Source organism: Ochotona curzoniae, unplaced genomic scaffold (assembly GCF_017591425.1).
Source record: "Ochotona curzoniae isolate NIBS_2020 unplaced genomic scaffold, NIBS_Ocur_1.0 contig_291, whole genome shotgun sequence".
Taxonomy (NCBI): domain Eukaryota; kingdom Metazoa; phylum Chordata; class Mammalia; order Lagomorpha; family Ochotonidae; genus Ochotona; species Ochotona curzoniae.
The window spans coordinates 15,167,029-15,187,592 of record NW_024465649.1 but is presented as its reverse complement, the minus strand read 5'-3'; the positions used below and the strand labels follow the sequence as shown (position 1 = coordinate 15,187,592).

Below are 20,564 nucleotides of genomic sequence, written 5' to 3'. Positions count from 1 at the left end.
TGCTGGTTAACTCCTCAGATGGGCACCGCAGCTGGGACTGAGCCAGGACAAGGCTAGGAGCTGAGAATTCCATCTGGTCACCTACAGGGGTGACAGTGACCACGCACTTGAGTCATCACCAGCCGCCTACCAGACCATATTTCTATAATGGCTGTGTCATTTCACATTCACACCACTAATGCGCAAAGGTTTCCACTTCTCCATGTCTTTGCAAACATTTGGGGTGTGTGTATGGGGGGGGGTGTTAATACCCATCCTAGTGGGTGTGAAGTGAAGAAATGTAAGGGAAGAGCCTTGTGACTTCGGGTTGGGAATTATTTCTTATATTATCATACTGAAAGCACGAAAATAAAAGGAAAGATAAATGGGCCAGACTTCAAAATTAGAAACTTGTATCAAATTGTATCAAAGGACACAATAAAACAGTGAAAGGGCTGCCTACAATTACTCTGCTGTAAGGTACAATTACTGGCAATTCTTACTTTTCAAATTATATCCACTTCATGAACATTTTCTCATGAACACAGCAGAGAGAGCTGAGGTCACAAATGCAGTATTTAAAAACTGAGGGGCACCTTTAATGCCAGCAGCTAAAAAGAAAGGATGAACAAAGTACTGTATACTAGCATACGTATATAACAAATCTGAACCATGTATTTAGGGAAGTACAAAGAAATTTTCGATTCCAAGCAAGCAAATAATCTAGCAGTAGAGCAAAAAATTAAAAGAACAGTAAAGACGAAATACATTAGAAGTTATTTAAACAGCATGTAAATAATGAGTGTAAACTGTGTGAAAAGAACTAAAATGGTGATTCTTAAGGCAGACTTATGAAAAAGTCTCTAGCAACGCTTAAGAAGCTGTGGTTCTTGAGACAGGTGTTTCACCTGGCAGTTAGGTTGCCAGTAAGGATGTTTAGATCCATTATCGAACTGCCTGGGTTCTAATTAGCTTTCTGCTCATGCGTACGCTGAGAGGCAGTAAGTACTAGTCTACATAGTTGAGTCCATAGGAACTAGACCGAGGTCTTGGCTCCCAGCTTGCATCATGGTTGCACACATTTGGGAAGGTCACTCAATGGACAGGAGGAGTCTGTCTCTTTGTCTCTCAGATAAACAAGTAAATTTTAAAAATAAAAGATACAGTACTTGAATTAGTTTAATTAGAATCACCATGGTTTTCAGTTTTCTTCCCAAAATGCAGATTTGAATGCTTTGCCTCACTACTGAATTGAATATAAAATTATGAAATTTACCCTAAGAATAACAAATGGAATCAGAGCTCCCCTCCTTCTAACTCCTAACTTAGGTGATTTGATGGGCATAGTATTAGAAAAACTCATTTAGGGGTTAATAACTGATTAAACCTAAGCAGCAGCAGGCTAGAGCAGTAGAACACTTCATGTAGACAACAAGCTTGTAGGTACCACCTCTGCTGCAAATGAGATTTCATGATCATTGCTTTTGGTACAGAACCTCTGCTTCGTACACGTTTAGTTTAACAATCGCTTGTTCCTGAAGGTGTTTTTTTTTTTTATCATACTACCCAATTGCTGAATTTATCCTTTCTGCATTGTATTTTTTAACCTCTGTAGCTGCTTACAGTATACTCTTACATAAAACATTTAATGTCAGGCCTATTTTTTATGGGAGGAGAAATGTATCTGGCACACAACATACTGAAGGGAAATTACAAAAGTAGTACTTCATCAGGAAAGGAAAGCTGTAGGGACAGAATGATAGGGTAAGAGCAGAGAGAAGGGAGTATATGTGTGTGTTACTATATATGCATGCACACACACACACACGTATTTGGTTAATGAGCTTGAACTTAACCTAAAAGGTGGAAAACTGGATGAAATCTGGTAAATGCCCACTCTTGAGACCAGCAGCACAATCAAGAACATTGCTCTCACCACAAAACATTCCCTGTGACTTTGTTCACAGCCAATCCTTTCCCCTATGTCCAATTTCTAAAAATAAAATGTATTTTTTTCAAATTTATCTGAAAGGCAGAAAGAAAGACACAAAGTCCTTTCATCTCCTGGTTCATTCCTCAAATGCCCTCATTAGGCAAGGTGGGGTACACTAACACCAAGAGCCCAGTACCCCAACAATGTCTCCCACATGACTTGAGTCATCACCTTTTGCCTCACACAGTGTGCACCAGCAGGAAGAAGTAATAGAAAGAAGATCCCCCAACTCTAACCTGCGTATTCTGACAGAGGATGTACATACACAGGAAGTGAGGTAGCATGTCAGAGATGTCCATTACATGTTCATTGTAGGATTACTCACAATGGCCAACACAGAAAAACCACCCAAGAGTCTAATACTAGAATTCATCTGATAAAAACAGCACAATCTGCACACAGTGGAATACAACTCGGCTTGAAATAAAAGCCCGAATTCTGTCATTTGGTGCAACACAAATGAACCCGAAGGATACTGCTACGCCACGTTAACACAAATATTATATGATCTCACTTGTTTGTGGAATCTGAAAAATCGAACTCATAGAAGCAGAAAGCAAGCTAGTGAATTATTTGAGGCTAGCAGGTTAGGGAGGTGAGGATGAGAAAACAATGGGTGGTGGTCAAAGAGCACAAAGTTTTCATTAGGAGAAGAGGCCAGCACTGTGCCTGATGGGTCCTGCATTCCATATAGGTATCAGTTTAAGTCCCGGTTGCTTCACTTCTTGTCCAGCACCCTGCTAATGGTGGGGAAAAGCAGTGGGAGATGGCTGAAGTACACTGGCACCTGCCACTATGTGGGATACCTAGAAGAAGCTACTGGTTTCAGCCTACCCTAGTCTTGGCCCTTGCAGCCATCAGGGGAGTAAACTAATAGATTAAAGATCTCTGTCTCTCTCTGTCTGTCTGTCTCTCTCCCTCTGCAATTCTTCCAAGTAAATAAATCTTTAAAAGCAAAAAGAAAGTTAAGTTCTGGTGATCAACCCAAAGAGAACTAATTATAACAAACAGTATATTTCGAAATTGCTAAAACAGCATATTTTAAAAGTTCTCATCACTAAGAAATAGTAAGTGTGGTACTAGATATGTTAATTAGCCTGATCTGCTAATTTCATATTGTATACATATACAGAAACATAACCCATAAATATATAAAATAGTCATCAATTAAAAATTTGAAACTACGGAAATATTTCTAATACACAAAACAAACTATCTCCAATACGAACACAGCTTGATATGGCACATATTCCAGTTACTAAATGGCTGTCAGTTACTTCAGCAGTGCACAATTGTGGGTGTGGAGGAAATAAGACATCAGTTTTTAGAAGGATTAAACAATACTACCAACGCACAATAATGCTTGGCTTTCCTTCCCAGAGTATAAGATATAACAAATCCTCTTGTCATTTCCTGCTCACAATACCTTTGTTAAGGCAAATAAAATTATTACTACTTTCTTCTTTCCATATACAAAAATAACACAAAAACACTTAGTACTTACTCATAAACTATAAATGAGTTACAGAAGGCTTAATGTATTTTCCAAAGATTACACAGCAGATCTGTCAGAGTCGAGACGAGAAACTTTATAGGTACAAGATTAAAACTGATTCAAAATTATATGAGCTGCTTTTTCAGATTAAAAAAAAAAAGTACTAACCAAATATTTTAAGTCTTACTTTATTCAGTGATTCTTTTAGAACAAAATGCTATCCAATATAATAAAAGTAGTTAAGGAAGATTAAACTCAAAAGACAAATAATGTAACTAATTAACAAACCTGTTTTTTCACTGCAATTCAGAAATCTTAGAAGGGTTATAATACATAGTTCAAGCCAAAGAAGGTTAGGTTTGTAGTGCTAATGGAACACACTTTATTAAACAAATATTTTTAAGCTAGGTTAGATCCATTGTTAAGACATGAAGACATAATAATGTGCAATAATTCCAATCCTTAGAAAATCATGCTACAGTAGATAGTATTTCATGGAATGATGAATATTTTAAAATAATTCTTCAAATGTATGCACGATAACAAAATAAGACCTAAAAGGGGTTTTGGTAATGAAACAAAACTGCATTAATAAAAAAGAGCACTAGAAACATTAACAGGCCACTGCAATTACCACTAGGTGTCACTCCAATATAAAGTTCCTGATTGCCATTAGGTTTGCCTCACATCCTTTTCATCTTCCAAGTAAATACAAGGAAAATCCACATTATTAAGCATCTCTTTACATGTCAATAGTTATACATTTATAGCTACAGAAAAGTTAACATTTTTTTCAGTTTCTAAATAACAGATATTGCAGGTCACATAAACTTTAGCTTATGTACTATATATGTATATGTTTGTATATTTTTCAAAAAGCAGAGAGGCAAAGACAGGCAGGCAGGCAGACACTGGTAGCTTCCATTTGCTGGTTCATTCAAAGTCTCCAATGGCCAGAATTTCAATCTTTCATCTACTGGTTCACTCCCCAAAAGCACTCCAAAGCCAGGGACTGGCTGGTTGGGTGAAAGCCAGGAACTAGGAACTCAATCCAGGTTTCCCAGGTGGTAATGCCCCAGCTACTTGAGCCACCACTACTTGCAGTGGACTGCACTGCTAAAAAGCTAGACTTAAGAGCCAGGACTTAAACCCAGACTTTATTATGATGTGCAGGTATTTTAAGCATTATATATATGTATCCTGAGTGAATCATCGGATGGAAGATCTTCCTCTCTGTCTCTCCTCCTCTCTGTATATCCACCTTTCCAATAAGAATAAATAAATCTTTTAAAAAAAGATTAAGAGAACATGAAAAATAATGAGCCACTGAAAGACACGAGGAGCTTTGTATTTTAGAAAGATTACGACAACTATGAAAAGTACATTAAAAAGGAATAAAGGATGAAAAAATAAGATTTTAATAGGAAGAAAAATTAACTTTCAATGGGATAAAAATAGTTTCAAGTGATATTGTAAAAAAAAAAACCTACAGAACTTAGCCAATCAAATATAGTGAAAGAAGAAAATGTTTTCATGAAGTCTAAAATATTATCCAGAAGTATGCTTTCCATTATTATGCATGCCAGCATATAAATAGTGGGAACACAGAGAACATACATGACACAACTTTCTAACTGACATATAGTTCATAATAAAAGAATAACTACAATATGGAACAAATATAATTGAAACTATTAAAAAGAAACATGACCTGATACATGCTATATCTTAAGTGCACATGTTTGCAGGGTGAAAACCAAGCTGGGCTGGAACACAACATCTGGCAATTCACATGAGTGCTAGGAGTGGGCAAGGCTGGTCTACGCTGCTGCACTCACCAGCCAGAGTTGGGACTGGGGATGGGCCAAGCTAAGCCAGGCTGTAGCAACTGCTGGCAAATGCCAAGACAGCGGGGCAGCAGGGGTGGGAGGCATCTCAGACTAAACCACTGGACCTCTTGGCAGGCACACTCCAGGCTAGGTGTAGGCATGGTAAGGACCTGAGGACTCCCTTGCTGGGCTGCTGCTTCTACTGGTAAGCATAGAGCTATACTGGGGATGCACCGCTGGGGCTAGGCTGCTGCACCCACTGGCATGCATAAGAATAAGAAGATAGGCCAGCCAGGGCCAAACTGGGTGCAAGTCACATCAAGCTAAACCACAGTAACCCCTGGCAGGTGCAAGATGCAGGGCTGGGGACAGGCCTGATAGGAGGATTGTGGGCACTTCTGTGCTCAGCTGTACTTACTGCTTGTGAGCACATGAAGCAGGACTGGAGGCAGGCCATGCTAGATAAGGAGCACCTGTTGGCATATCTGAGCACAGGACTGGGGGAAGGTCAGGCTTAGCTAAGCTGCAGCACTCATGAGTATCCACAAGATCTGGATAAGATGTGGGATGGGCTAGACTAAGGAACAGCAGAGGCTGACATGTGCAAAAACCAGGGCTGGAGGCAGGCCTGGTGAGGATTATTCAGGGTCTCCCCAAATAGGCCATGCCACCCACTGGTATGTGTGAGGACTGGGTCTTTAGTGAGCTGGCTGAGCCGGGCCTCAGCACCCTTCAGTTTGTGTGACATGGAGCTGGGACAGAACTGACCAGGCAGCAGCATCCATGGATATATGCATTGGCTGACGCAGATGACAGACCAAATCTGACCCTGTGCTGCCTGACACACACAAAATTCAAGTCTGAAACCACCCAACAGGATGCTTCTTAGGGGAATCCCCAACTGGAGCACTTAGACTCAGGTCCTGGCCACAGGGAAAAACACAGGATGTCTGGTTTGACCTTGGAGTGCCTATGTAAGGACTCGGCTTCCTCAATTACTGATACCTGTCCAATGGACAGCATGTCCAGTTGTACACAGGGGTATGATGGCCAATTCATCTAGGCCAGCAGGGGATATTGACTGCCTTGTTAGAGGATAGAAGGCAGAAGAGGCTGGACAATTCTCCTGGCCAAGCTCTGCAGCATGTTCCTGGGTCTGTGTATGTCCTAAGGTGGACGTGGTCAACAAACAAACCTTAGAAAGATTTTCTCAACCTTGGAGCAATGAAACCAACAATACTCAGAACTATCAAAAATACTCATATAACACCCTTCAGAAAATTGTTCCCCCAATCACGGCCTCTAAGGCAACATCAATGTCTTTCCCGTAACTCCAGAGGATGATGCATATTGAAAGCAAGGAGCGAACCGCTCCTTGTTCTCCCTGTGGACACAACAGAAAAACAAACATGAAACATCTGCCCCACCCACCTTCCTCTAAACCGGAACCTTTCCACCCTATTCAGAGGCCCGTATACGTGTGCATCCTTCTCAACTATGTAAACAATATCAAAAAGAAATCTTAAAAATTTTTTATTACATGCTTAAAATTCATTGAGTAAAAAAAATTTTACAGTACATTTTATAAATGGGATCATTTCTCAGCCTTCTAGCTAAGATCTAGTGCATCTTATAAATGATTTCATCACTTTTTTTTCAACAAAAATGAGAGCTTAGCTACTACTACTCTGTCATAGTTGACAGTCTGTTTCTAAAAACGCCAAGAGTTTAAAAAATGTGATCCCTTAGAAATCTCTCATTTGCTTGTATCATAAATATTTTAACTATTTCCTTAATCAGATTCTCCATATTAACACAGAATTAAAACATAACATTAACATACATAATCCACAGAAGCCAGTATGTCTGATCACCATTCTTGAAATGAGCAGGAAGTTTCAAAGGCTTGAGAAAAAAGTTCCAGTGATCAGAATATTCATTAACATACACCAACATATACAATTGGAACACACACACAAACACAGGAAGCTATGAAATGAGAGTTCAGGGCAAGCGCCATGGCTTTGCACGTGAGATCTCTACCTGCAATTCTGGCAACAAATTGGTAGCTATTCAAGTGCCGGTTTTTCCACTTTTGATCCAGCTTTCTGGTAGTGCACTTGGAAATCACTGGCATGTAGACCAAGTACTCGGGGCTCCAGTACCCTTGTAGGAGACCCACAAGGAGCTATCGGCTCCCGGCTTCAACCTATCCAACCTCCAGCCACTGCAGTCATTTGGGGAGTAAACCACCAAATAAAATATTCTCTCCATGTGTCTCACCTCTTTTCTATGTAATTCTGACTTTCAAATAATAATAAGCAAAATCTTTTAAAAAATGAGTTGTTCCTATCAATGTAGTCACATGCTAAGGAAGTTCAGTACTTACACAACTGCCTTAATTCTTCAGAATTAACAAAAAAGATGCTAGAGAAAAATGTCAAAGCACATGAAAACATAAAAACTCCCAGATAAAAATAAATGCACAAATGAAAAATGCTGTAATACTACACTAAAAAACTATAATATGGCACTTTTAGTATGATACGAAGGTACTTCAAAAACTTTGCATAAAAGTGGAATTAAGGGCACAGGGCCGTGGCCTAGCAGCTTAAGTCCTCGCCTTGAACGTGCTGAGATCCCATATGGGCGCCGGTTCTAATAACAGCAGCTCCACTTCCCATCCAGCTCCCTGCTCGTGGCCTGGGAAAGCAGTCGAGGATGGCTCAGAGCATTGGGACCCTGAGCCTGCATGAGACCTGGAAAGAAGTTCCTGGCTCCCAGCTTTGGATTGGCGCAGCACCGGCCGTTGCAGCCAATTGGGGAGTGAACCATCGGTCGGAAGATCTTCCTTCTCTTTCTCTCCTCCTCTCTGTATATCTGACTTTATAATACAAATAAAATAAATCTTTAAAAAAAAATAAGAAAGAAATGTGCATTTCCATTAACTTTTTGAAGTTAAAACTCAAAAATTCAACAACAGTGTAACTGTTAAAACATGCAAATAGGTATGCAAAATAAAGCTATATTAATGACACCAATATCACAAATAATTCAAAATTTGGGAAATATAAAATATTACAGTACAGTTATACCTATTAGATGTTCTCTAGTTGTACAATTTTGGTAACAAAAAAAAATCAGTAGAGAATACATAAAAGAAAAAGAGAAAGGAATCAATCAATTATTGTGATATCAAAAATATAAAGCAAGGCAGAAGGGTAAGTCGAGAGGGTCTCCTGGCTTCAACAGTGCCCAGCTTTGGCTGCTGTGGGCCTTTGGGGAAACAAGCAGCAGGTGGGAGAGGTCAGTCTCATCTTCTCTGTCACTTTGCTTTCTAATGAATAAATGATTTATTTCTTTTTATTTGAAAGTCAGATTTCCAGAGAGGAGAAACAAAGAAAAGACCTTCCTTCCACTGATTCACTCCCCAAGTGGCCACAACTAGAACTGAGCCAATCCAAAGCCAGGAGCCAGGAGCTCTTCTGGGTCTCCAATGTGGATGCATGCTCCCTAAGGTTTGAGCCATCCTCTACTGCTTTCACAAGCCATGAGCAGGGAGCTGGACTGGAAATGGAGCTTTTGGGACACGATCTGGCACCCATGTGGGATTCAGGTGCATGCAAGGTGAGAATTTTAACCATTGAGCCATCTCGCCAGGTCCAAAAATATATTTTTTTAAAAGTGGAGAGCAACACAAATAGTAGGAAATTTCCAAATTGTGAAAATGATCCCATCAGAAGATCAGACATGTATTAAACAGTCTTTTAAACAGCACATATTATGACCAAAAAAAAGTCTCCGCAAATGTAAGACCAGAGAAATTATATCAAGTATCCACACAATACACACTGGAAACAACAAAAACAACAACAGAAAGAAAAGCTCCACCACTGGCCAGAACTCCACCAGCAGCCAGACCGGAAGGGGAGTTCACCAGGAGCTCAGCAGGTTGACATGATAAAGAATTGCCCATCCTGCTGATTTGTTTGATTTGAACAGGAGCAGAGACAGAGCAGCAGATCCCAAACAGGTAGTGGGGGAACAGGGTAAATTTCACAGCCCAGAACCCTACCAGAGCCATATCAGGTGCCATTTGGTGCAGGGCGGCAACGGCTGGAGGACAGGACTACACATGCACTGAGCTTAGAGCAAACTCATCTCTGGATAAATGCATTGCATCAACACAGCAAGCTTCAGGTTCTACTCAAAATAGGTCTGGATAGACCCCAGACTTAATAGTTAGCAGATCCAGGATTCCACCAATGGCAAATCAGGTACTGTTTTGCACAGCGTGGCAAAACCTTTGGTACTGGAGGGACAACAGTGAGCTGTGCATGTGCTGAGCTGGGAGCAAATTTTCTTTCAACTAAGTGCATTGGACTGGTCCCACAGGGAAAATAATATGGACTTTGGCATCCTACAGGTCAAAATAGGTCTGGGAGGCCTACAGACCTAATGGTCAACAGGTACCAGCAAGATCAGCACTACCAACAACCTAGTTATTTATGACACCTGGTTTCTCCTTAATACTGGGAACTACTCGAACCAGAAGTGGGAGAAAGTTATATAGACAATGGTGCAGCCACAGCACAAGATCACAGAATATGGAAAGTGGTGAGCCAGGAGCTGGGGCTCCAGAGCCCATGGTGAAAGTAGAACACAGAGCCCAGATCTAAAACTCGCTGGAGGGAGTGGCACAACTGACTGCAAACAAAGAGCCATGTACCAACCACAACAAGGAAAATTAAATTGTAGACCTCTGAATGACACAAGGAGAATATGATAACCAGAAGTACAGTGACCAAGAGCAAAAGAAAAGAGGCACAGTGAATATTATTGAAGATTCCTCTGCAAAGGAGCAAAAGTCTGCCAACCTCAGAGCTAACTAAGAAATACATCGAGAAAATAGGGAAATACAGAATTCAGAAAACTCGTTATAAAGCTTCTTAACAACAGTAAGAAGCACATACAGGAGTTCAAGAATTTTTTGTTTTGTTTTTGTTTTATGATACAATTTCTTGGGTTCTAGGGTTACCTGTGCCCCTCCCCAATTTCCCTTCCCCACCCCCACTGATTTCCCCTCTAGTTTAAAAATTGGTGTCCTTCATGAAGAGTCATAAGACCATCATATTGTTATTGAAGTATTTCCTGACAGTGTAGGCATGGAAAATGTCAGAGAGCCCATCATACTGTTAGGATATTTTCAGTTCTTTCACTAGGAGTACATCTTTGGTCTGAATGCATAGAGACATACAGTGCTTTGTCTCCATATCTGAACATATCAGTCTCCACTATGAAATACATTTCTACTAAGGTATGAAGATAAATTCCCAATCAAACGTCTAAATATGCCTAGACAGCAAAAAATTACAATCCCTACTACTGACCATGTCATACACAACAATGATGGCACGACCCATGTAAAGAGCAAAACGTTGGAACCATCTGTCTTTCATCTCCAATTTTAAGTGATTATCCCTTGGTGATGCTCAATGCTAAAATGGCTGGGGGTTGTTTTGTTCATCTTTCTTGTTTCAATTCGCAAAATTGGCTGGTTCTGGTCAACCAGTTTGACCAAAAGTGATCTTCACCATGATACATGATAATCAAGCCCTCTCCAGTTGAACTTAAGGAAAATATCCTTAAATGAGCTCATTAAAAAAAAAAAATCATTTGAGCCCTAGAGGAATGCCAATTAAATACACAACTGAACTCTCACAGGAAACTCTAGAGACCAGAAGAGGATGGAATGATACATTCCAAATTCTAAAAGGAAAAAACTATCAGCTCAGAATAACATACCTAGCAAAACTTTCCTTTGTCTTTGAAAATGAAATGAAATATTTCCACAGTAAAGAAAAGTTAAAAGAATATGCCTCTTCCAGACATGTCCTACAAATGATACTTCAAGATGTTCTCTTGACAGAGAAGAATAGTACCTACCAAAACCAAAGGCAAATGTGAATAATATCCCACTAAAATAACAATAGAAGATTAAATCAATGAACCGCCCATTGCTAAAATGACAGGACCAAATTAACACCTATTCATATTAACCCTGAATGTAAAAGTTTAAATCCATCAATCACTTTTAGATTAGCAGAATGGATTAAAAATACAAAACCCCTATCTGTTGTCTACAAGAGACAGATCTCACCAACAAACATCAGCAGAAACTACATCTCATGGATTCTGATGTTTCTGTTTTTATTTCTTCAAAACAGTTTTTTTTTTCTCATTAAATTCTTCACTGACTCATAGGTCATACAGTAGCATCATTTTCTTCAAGAAGGTTCTTGATTTTCTTTTTTGTTTCTTCAGCGACACATTAGCCATTCAGGAGCATGTTACTATTTAACTTCATGGTGTTGTAAATTTCTATCTTTCTTCCTGTTGTTTATTTTGTGCTGTGGCTTTTCATTTAAGGCAAGTACAGTAACTGTGTAATTGAGACCATGATATTCAGATGTGAGGATAGAATGAAGTACGTATCTCTATTTCCAGATCAAAGATGGACTCCAAATGAACTGTTAAATATATCTTGACAATAGGATGCTGGAATCTCAGATATTGTCCATGTTCACAACGATGGACTTATGACTGTTTATTAAGAACTATATCATTGCAATAATATAAGGGAAATCAGTGAAGAGGGAGTGAGTAATGGAAATCCCAGAGCATATAGAACTGTATCATAAAATAATAATGATTAAAAAATGGAAAAAATTCAGAAATAAATGAAATTTTCACAGATGAAAAAAAGCTGAATATAAGGAAGGTAGCAAATCTATAGGAATCAAGATAGATGAAACTGAAACTATAACATGTTAAGTGAACTAAAAGAAATCTGTTACTACTGGTACAGTGAACAAAAGAATGAAAATAAATGAATCTTAAAATTTAAATAGGGGCGTGATAAAACATGGATTCAGAGGCCATGTTAAAATTTTGAATGCTGGGCCCGGCAGCGTGGCCTGGTGGCTAAGGTCCTCGCCTTGAACACGCCAGGATACCATATGGTTACCGGATCTGATCCAGGCAGCTCCACTTCCTCTCTGTATATCTGACTTTGTAATGAAAATAAAATAAATCTTAAAAAAAAAAAAAAGAAACAATATGGAAACAATAATTTTACCTACTTTCCTGTAGCCCTTGAACCTTTTTACCCAAATTAACTATGTAAAGAGTGTCAAAATAAAAAAATAGATAAATAAAATTTAAAAAAAAGAAAGCTAATTTAAAAAAATTTTTTTCAGTGTTATCCTATAAATAACACAAGGCTTTTGAATTGTTTAAAGCAGGGAGAATAACATAATCTGATTAGTGTTTGAGCATAATATGTAATGGTCCTATTTTTCAAAGTCAATTAGTAAAATTAGGAAAGTATGTCTCCCAAAAGGACATGGGAAAATTTTCAGAAACACATGGTATGTATATTTATAGCCAAACTATATTAAGTTAGAACTTAATACAATTTTTAATTCAACAAGTGAATCAAAAATCTGAATCAAATATGATGGGTTCAGCATATTAATATAGTAACTTGGTAAAGTATGTCCAGAAATGGCAGGCAACATTGAGTTTCCTTTGAAAGAACGGCATTTTGTCAACTAGGAGAGGGGAAAAGTTACTTGGAAAATAAAAGGAAGATTCCCACTGAAACTGTCAAATATATACTTGACAATACGATGCTAGATTTTCGACCATTCCCTATACCTACAATGTCATGATACACTTAAAGAGTAGAATGTTGGACTTCGGCATGTTGCTGAAGGACGACACTACTGTAATAATATGGGGGAAATGGGGGGGGTACGGAGAACGGAGAGGGAGTAAAGGGAGGTGGGGAGGGGAATCCCTGTACCTATAAAACTGCATCATGGGAAATAATGATTAAAAAATAAAATAAACAAAATATTTTAAAAAGTGGCTGGGAGCTTCTTTCTCCCTTCCTCCTTTCTTCCATCCATCCTTCCTTTATCTTCTTCCCTCCCTCTTTCCCTCCTTCCTTTGCTTCCTCCCTCGTCCTTCTCTCCCTCTCTCCCTTTCCCTCTCAGTCCCCTTCTCGCTCCCCTCTCCCTCCTTCTTTTGCTTCCTCCCTCCCTCCTTCTTTACCTCTCTTCCTCCCTTCCTTTCCCTCTAGGTCCCGTCTCCCCCCCCTCTTCCGCCTCCCTCCCTCATCTCTTCTTTCCTCCTTCCCTCCTTTTCTCTCTCCCTTTCCCTCTGGGTCTCCCTTTCTCTTTCTACTCCTTTCCTCCCTGCTTCCTTTCCTTTCCCTACTTCTGCTTCTCGAAGAAATAATTTAAAGAAACAAAAACAAAGCAGTGAGTAGGCTATAAATAGGAAGAGGTGACTTCATAAAACATCTTGACAAAGAGACTTCGCAGAGACGTCATCCTTCCTGCTTACTACCATGCGAAGACCCAGCATTCTTCCTCTCCAAAGGCTGCAGCATCTTGGAAGCAAAGAACAGCCTCACAGATCCCAACAGTGAAAAAGATTATTCCTATTCCTCACAAAATACCAAATTGTAGATATTCTACTGCAAAAGCACAAAACCAAGACATATAAATCAACAAATGTGTATTGCAGTGACGTCTGATATACAAGGTACTTAAGAATTAGAGTATTTTTAAAGTCTATATTTGATTTATATCATCCAGTCCACATTTATGAAACAGAAAAATTTTCAAACTTACCTCAACTTAAACACAGTACTCAAAAACATAAAATACAGAGCACAATAATATGCCTGCGAAAGTAGGTTTTAATTGGGTTTTGTTTGTTTTGTTTTGTTTTTGCTTCTTGTTGACAATCAATTCAGAAACACATAAACTGAAAGCTTACTTAAGGACCTACTTGTTTGTAAAAGTTCCACAAAAAGAAGAACCTTACCAACAGTACAGCTGTCTTCAAGTACCACATCAACATTTCTGTCTCTGTACTCAACCCTGAAGTCCAGCATCCGAGGTTGCCTCTCCACAATTTGCCTGGATGGCATTACAGGTCGAAATGCTGAAGAAGAGGGAGTAGGAGCTGGAGAAGGATGTCTTGCTGGATCAAAGGCAGGTCCTGGCGTGGCCTCACCGCCATACTCACTAAAATGTTTATAAAAACGAAAAATTATCATCAATCAAGTCATTACAGAGCATCATTAGGGACCCGGTCTAGCATTGGTTTGTACTGTTCTTCTTATCATATGTATCTGCCCTTGTGTTACAACCAAACTTAACTTTTATTTTTTCATTAAATTTCTCCCAGTGACAGACCACATTACTCTTCTTCTAATCCTTCCCTTCCTGCTAATCAATAAGATCATATCACAATGTCATTGCTTGTGTGCATTTGAGGAACAAATAGATGGCAGTACATGTTCACTGACTCTAACAACAAAAAAATTCCATGTATAAAGAGTAATTTTTCCTTCAACAACTCTTACTAGAAAACCCTACTGTTGATAGACTATTTTGAAACTTCGATTACCTCAAACTTCAACTGTCCCTCATTCTTTAACCTCAAATGGTGCTATTTATCATTTTAATAAAAGAAAACTGAAAAGGCATCAAGAATTCTCCTCATCTTCTTAGCATTCAATCATCAAATCACAGTCACTGCCATCTCAAAAATAAAAATAAAACCCTGGTCTGCCTCCTTAGTAGATACCTTGTCCATAATAAGTTTAAATAATTACATTTATATAATGAATGGTACCTAATAAACTCTTTTCCTTAATTTATCTGTTAAATGTATCTCTATATTGCTGTTATTATTTTCCGTGATACAGTTTTGGAGGTACCAAATCCCCTCTCCACATCCTCTTCCTCGCTCTCCATTCTCCACCCCCTACCATTTTCCCCCATATTATACCAATAGTGTAATCTTCAGCTACAGTCACAATCTCAACATTCTGTTACTTAAGTATATCATGGCATTTCAGGTATAAGCAATGGTTGAAAATCTAGTATCATATTGTCAAGGTATATTTTAAACTCACATCCAATGTTTTGTCCATTAATGTTTCCACAAGCTTGATCCTTCTCAATTATTCCTATTATCATTACTTAAGCCTGAATTCTGCAGCTTTATCCTCGATCTTTCTTTTCTCTCAATCCCCATATCTAACCAATACTTTCAAGCTTGTCTCCTAAGCATCTTTTGAATAGGTTATCAATGTTCAGCTTCAGAAGCTGTTCCCCCACCCCCAGAGTGGAGCAGGCAGACAGGAGGAGGCTTGTATCCCAACCCTGAAGACTCCCAGATCCTCAACAAGGACTATCAGTACAAGCACCAAGGACTACATCCCAACTGCCAAGGAGACTTTGGGGAGTTGGAGCGCCTTTGGAGGCCGAGAACTCTGAGGTCACCCACCCCCATTTGGATCTACGACATGAATTGGAAGAAGCCCAAATTCTGCCTCACAGGATCCAAGGTCATCAGAATGACAACCAGGAGCACTGAGCAGTCCGCAGAAACAGAATAGTAAACTTCCTTCGGAACTGGGGAGAGGAGCTTTCTCTGGTCCTTGCCTGGTTCTGACTTTGGGTCCCCACCCTCACTGGCAATGACCATCAGGATCGCTCTGGAAACCCCTCAAAACTAACACACAACAAACAAATAAACAACAAAAAAACTAGAATAGATAGAGAACAACAAGGAAAGCTTAGAAACAGACAGGAAACGGTCAGCGGGGATGCACTTATAACGGGTGGGACACAAGGATTAGTTGCTCCTCACTAGGGTATTGAAGATTTCTCTGCATACCCCTCCTAAAACTGTTCACCTAAACTGTTGACATATTTCTTGTTAGAGTTATAGAGTTAGACAACCCGAAAAACATCCAGGTTCAGCAAAATCATGCTTCAACGCCATAAACTGCTAAATACTAAAATTAAAATAGACATGAGACAGCTGAATAGCAATCTATAGCCATTTTAAGGTGTATAGAAACCACTTGTATATAAACCAATAACTGAAATGTCAATGTAGAAGTCGCAGGCTGTGGTTCAGAACTTGCATTCTTTTTTTCTCTCTTTTAACATACTGGTTACTCAATGCCATGTCAACTAATTCCATAACATTATAAAATGTTACTGATGTAATGTCAGGGCTTTTAATTGATAGGGATGATACTCTGCAGGCTCTACCTTCAGACCAGAGATGGTCTCCCCAAGAAATCGTTGAACTTATCTGGACAATAAGACGCTGGACTTTATACTTGGTACATGCTTGCAATGAAAGAATTTCAACTGAATTTAAACTGTGGTAATGCAACAAGGTGGAAGAATCCGCCATGGTTTGGGGGGATTGGGGGGGAATAGCAGTGCCTATAAAACTGTGTCAGATAATGCAATGTAATCAATAAAAAACAATAAATAAACAAACAAACAAACAGAAGCTGTCCCCCCTCGATGGACTGTGCTGGGCCCAGTACTTGCAAGTACAAGAATCTGGTCTGGGATCACCTCAGACAAAATTTCTTTTGAGATCTGCCCAATCGAACTGCCAGACTCAGGAGCCATTAAGAGAAGTGTAGGTTCCATGGTCTGCCAGGGAGTGGAAATGCCAGAGCCGAGCCTCCTCAGAGGCTCAGACAGAACAGTGGAGAGCATATCCAGGTGCACATGGAGAATATGGCATTCTATCGGAACCTGCAGAGGATACCTGGCAACAAAACAAATCAACTATCCCAGCCATATGCTGGCAGTGAAAAACCAGGCAAACAGAGACTCTAAGATGGACTATGTCAATCAGTAGATTCTTCCGCGACCTCATCATGCTTGGAATGGCGAGACTGGCAGCAATTTAGAACTGTTGAACTATCAAAACCACTTCAGCAAGACCCTTGGAGCATGCCCCACATCGGGGAACTGGGATGGGTGGAAGCTGGGTGAGGCTTCTCCCTTTATCTCCCCATTTACCCCAAATACAGAAAAAGAAAAGAATGTGGAAATAATAGTCTTACCTACTTTCCTATAGCCCTTGAACATTTGTGCCCTAATTAACCATGTAAAGATTGTCAAAATTAAAGGGGGGGAGGGGAAGTAGCTGCCCTTCTAGACCATCCATAATCACTCTTGCATTGAACAACATAAGAGTCTCCAAAATAATCTAATACTTACTTTTTCTCCTAAGTATTCCATTTTATATCATCCCTAGAGTGAAATTAAATACACAAATCCTTCACACATAGTTTAGTTCCTTAAGCTTTCACTTACTCCCCTTCACTCTTTTGATAAACAGCCTGTAAGTCCTGGTATGAACTGAATCATATTTACATTCCAGAATCAACCTGTGCTATAACTCCCTCTCCTTATGCTAATGGTCATAATGGCTTTTCATTTCTTCTTCTACCTTAACCCTTTCTTTGTCATGAAAACACAGGTTAATCCCTCTAGGAATATTCTTTTCTCCCAATCTAGTCCCACTTCACCTTTTTTTAAAAATTAACTATATTTATCCTTCATATGACTGACGGAATGCTTCAAAATTCAGTATGTTTTAGTATGTAATGGTAATTTTAACATTCAATTGTTTTTAGCAGTTTTCTGTATTTCCACAAAACTAAGGTATATATTTTAGACAACTTCTTACTCATTGAAGTATTAAGCCTTTGATTGCAATGTAAATCTAAAATGTTATCTCAAAAGATTAAAAGCAAAAGAGAGAAAGGGAGAAAGAAAGAGGGAAGACAGCTGGGAGGGAGAATAGAGGAAAAGGGGTCTTAAAATTGTATCTAAAAATCATGTTGAATCTGTTAGGCTGAAATTAAAGTGGTTTTCTTTTAGGGGAGGGGAGGGGAGGGGAGGGGAGGGGAGGGGAGGAGCGGAGCAATTATTGTATCTAGGCTACGTCAGTTTTAACTTATTTTAGTCTTCCACACCTGTGTAATCAATCCTGTATTGTGGTATTTTTTTCTAGACTGGACCCTGATTCAAAGAACCACATGGACCATACCTTCAAAGATAGACTTCTGAAATTAGCTTACATTCTTAACCTTCAATGTCTTACTAGCTCCTTTCTGATGGAACATGGGACACTAATGATCTATGATTCTCTCCACCAGCATAATCATTAAGTTTATTTTGTCATTACGGTGGGATGCTTATAGAAACAAGTGCCTAAGGAGGCCAAATTATTGTTTGATGTGACTTGGTTTTTATTTTTTGAAGATTTTATTTATTTGAAAAGCAGAGTAAAGAATGAGGGAATAAATCATAGATTCAAATGTTGATTCACTCCCCCAAATGGCCATACCGTTCAGGGTTCTAACTGGTATTCATATTGGATACTGGCATCACAAGCAGCAACTTAACTAACTGTGTCACAGTGCAGGCCCCTGTTTGATGTAACTATTAGAGCGGCAATAACAGACTACAGTATGATTGTTTTGACTGTAACAAGGAACTTACAGAAGAACTTTCTCAGGTTTGTCATTTTCAGCTCACATTATAATAAGATAGCTGGAAAGTTTTGAAAATGGCTGTTTTACAAGAGTTTCTTATTTCTTCTAACGATACGACCACAATTACAACAGGTCAACATTTAGGGTGATGCAGTTCAACAGGCTAATCCTCTGCCTTCAAGTGCTGGCATCCCAAATGTGCACCAATTTATGTCCAGGCTGCTTCACTTCTGATCCAGCTCCCTGCTTATGGCTTGGGAAAGCAGCAAAGAATGGCCCAAGTCCTTGGATCCCTGCATCCACCTGGGAGACCTAGAAGAAGCTCCTGGCTCTTGGCTTCAGATAGACTTTGCTCTGAGTAAACCAGCAGACAGAAGATCACTCTCTCTTTGTCTTTCCTTTTTGCTGTAAATTTGTCTTTCAAATAAAAAATAAATTAAGAAAAAAAACTAGGTCAAAATTTAATTTTGCAGACTACATAATTAAAGTGAGAGTTAAATAAGCACATATTCCAAGTGTTTTCTGTAAGGTAAGGTATTGTTTCAGAAAGACACTCTAAGATGAAGATGATAACTGGGTAGCCTGAGAGGAAGATAGGTATCTCAACCCCCAGAGTTTCTCTGAGCTTCATTTAAAAAGCAGAAATAGCTCTTTCTTCCATGACTAAGAAGCTTAGCTCCTGCTGACCAGCAAATTCTGTTGCCTTAGGAGAGAATGCCTATTTAAAGCTCACCCCCAGAAGATCAAATATGGCCATATTCTTAAAAAAAACACTGGAGTCTTTACTAAGGACAGATTGTTTATATCAAAAACTAATATATGCAGTGTATTTTACCAAAAATTTGCAAAGGACCAAATATAATGTTAGCTTAAACAACTCTAAGTATCTGTGAGTTCCCTGTTTCACTTAAGTCTATATTAAATAAATATGAGATGCCCAACTTTCCTGTCATAATGTACAAGAAATACAGAAACTTAAAGAATAGCAATGTTGTCATGAATTTACCACACATAACCTGAATAAACATAGTACACCACTATATCACCCACAAGGTGATGAAGTCTATTACGTGAAAGCAGTAAAAACAGTAAGGGGAGCTGAATTTTTAAAAGATTTAAATCTCAAAATGGCACAGGTCAAACAACAAAGTTTAAGGCTAATAAAACTGTGAAAGCAACTATATTAATAAACAAAAATGGAAATTCTAAAGTACTGACTTACAGATATGATCAAAGATGTTTAATTGAACATAGAATTTCTAAGGAACAAAATAAAACAGCTAAGGTTATATGACGATCTATGAACAGCAGAAACCTTACATCTGGCAACCTACATTCTGGTTCAGTACACATAATGAAGAATCACAATAATCACAGTCTCCAAACAAATTTGATTTACACATATAAAATCCCTAAATGTGAGGCCAACTTATCTCCCGCCCACCCCACCCTGCCACCATAATACCCCCAAACTCCCAAGTGAAGCAATTTTAAAAGCCCAATGCACAGAATCACAAGTACATATTCTAAGTTTTCGCTAAGACTTGCCGATGCTGTGAATCCTGAATAAAAGGGCATACTCAGTAACTGACAGACGTCTCATATTAGTTTCCTGATCCATGGAATTAGGACTACTGGAAAATTGCCTTATACATACATTTACTCCCAATATTAATATCCAAACATCATAGCAAACATTTTATTGTCTCCCAGCAAGATATATAACAGACATTCATTGCCTCATCCTGAAAATTTGTCAAGTAGGAGATGTCACAACTCTCATACTCATACTTTACCTTAACTCTCTACTCTTCATAGATCTCAATCATCTAGATATTCCACAAAACAGCCTTTACTGACGCT

General features: G+C 39.0%; 1 protein-coding gene across 1 annotated transcript in view; it reads right to left on the bottom strand.

Moving 5' to 3' along the window:
* FAF1 (Fas associated factor 1) overlaps positions 1 to 20,564 on the bottom strand; it is a 387,496-nt gene that overhangs the window by 284,667 nt on the left and 82,265 nt on the right. The window contains exon 4 of the mRNA XM_040978567.1: positions 14,195 to 14,397. Coding sequence (XP_040834501.1) covers positions 14,195 to 14,397 — 203 coding nt within the window. The remainder of the gene's footprint in view (positions 1 to 14,194; positions 14,398 to 20,564) is intronic.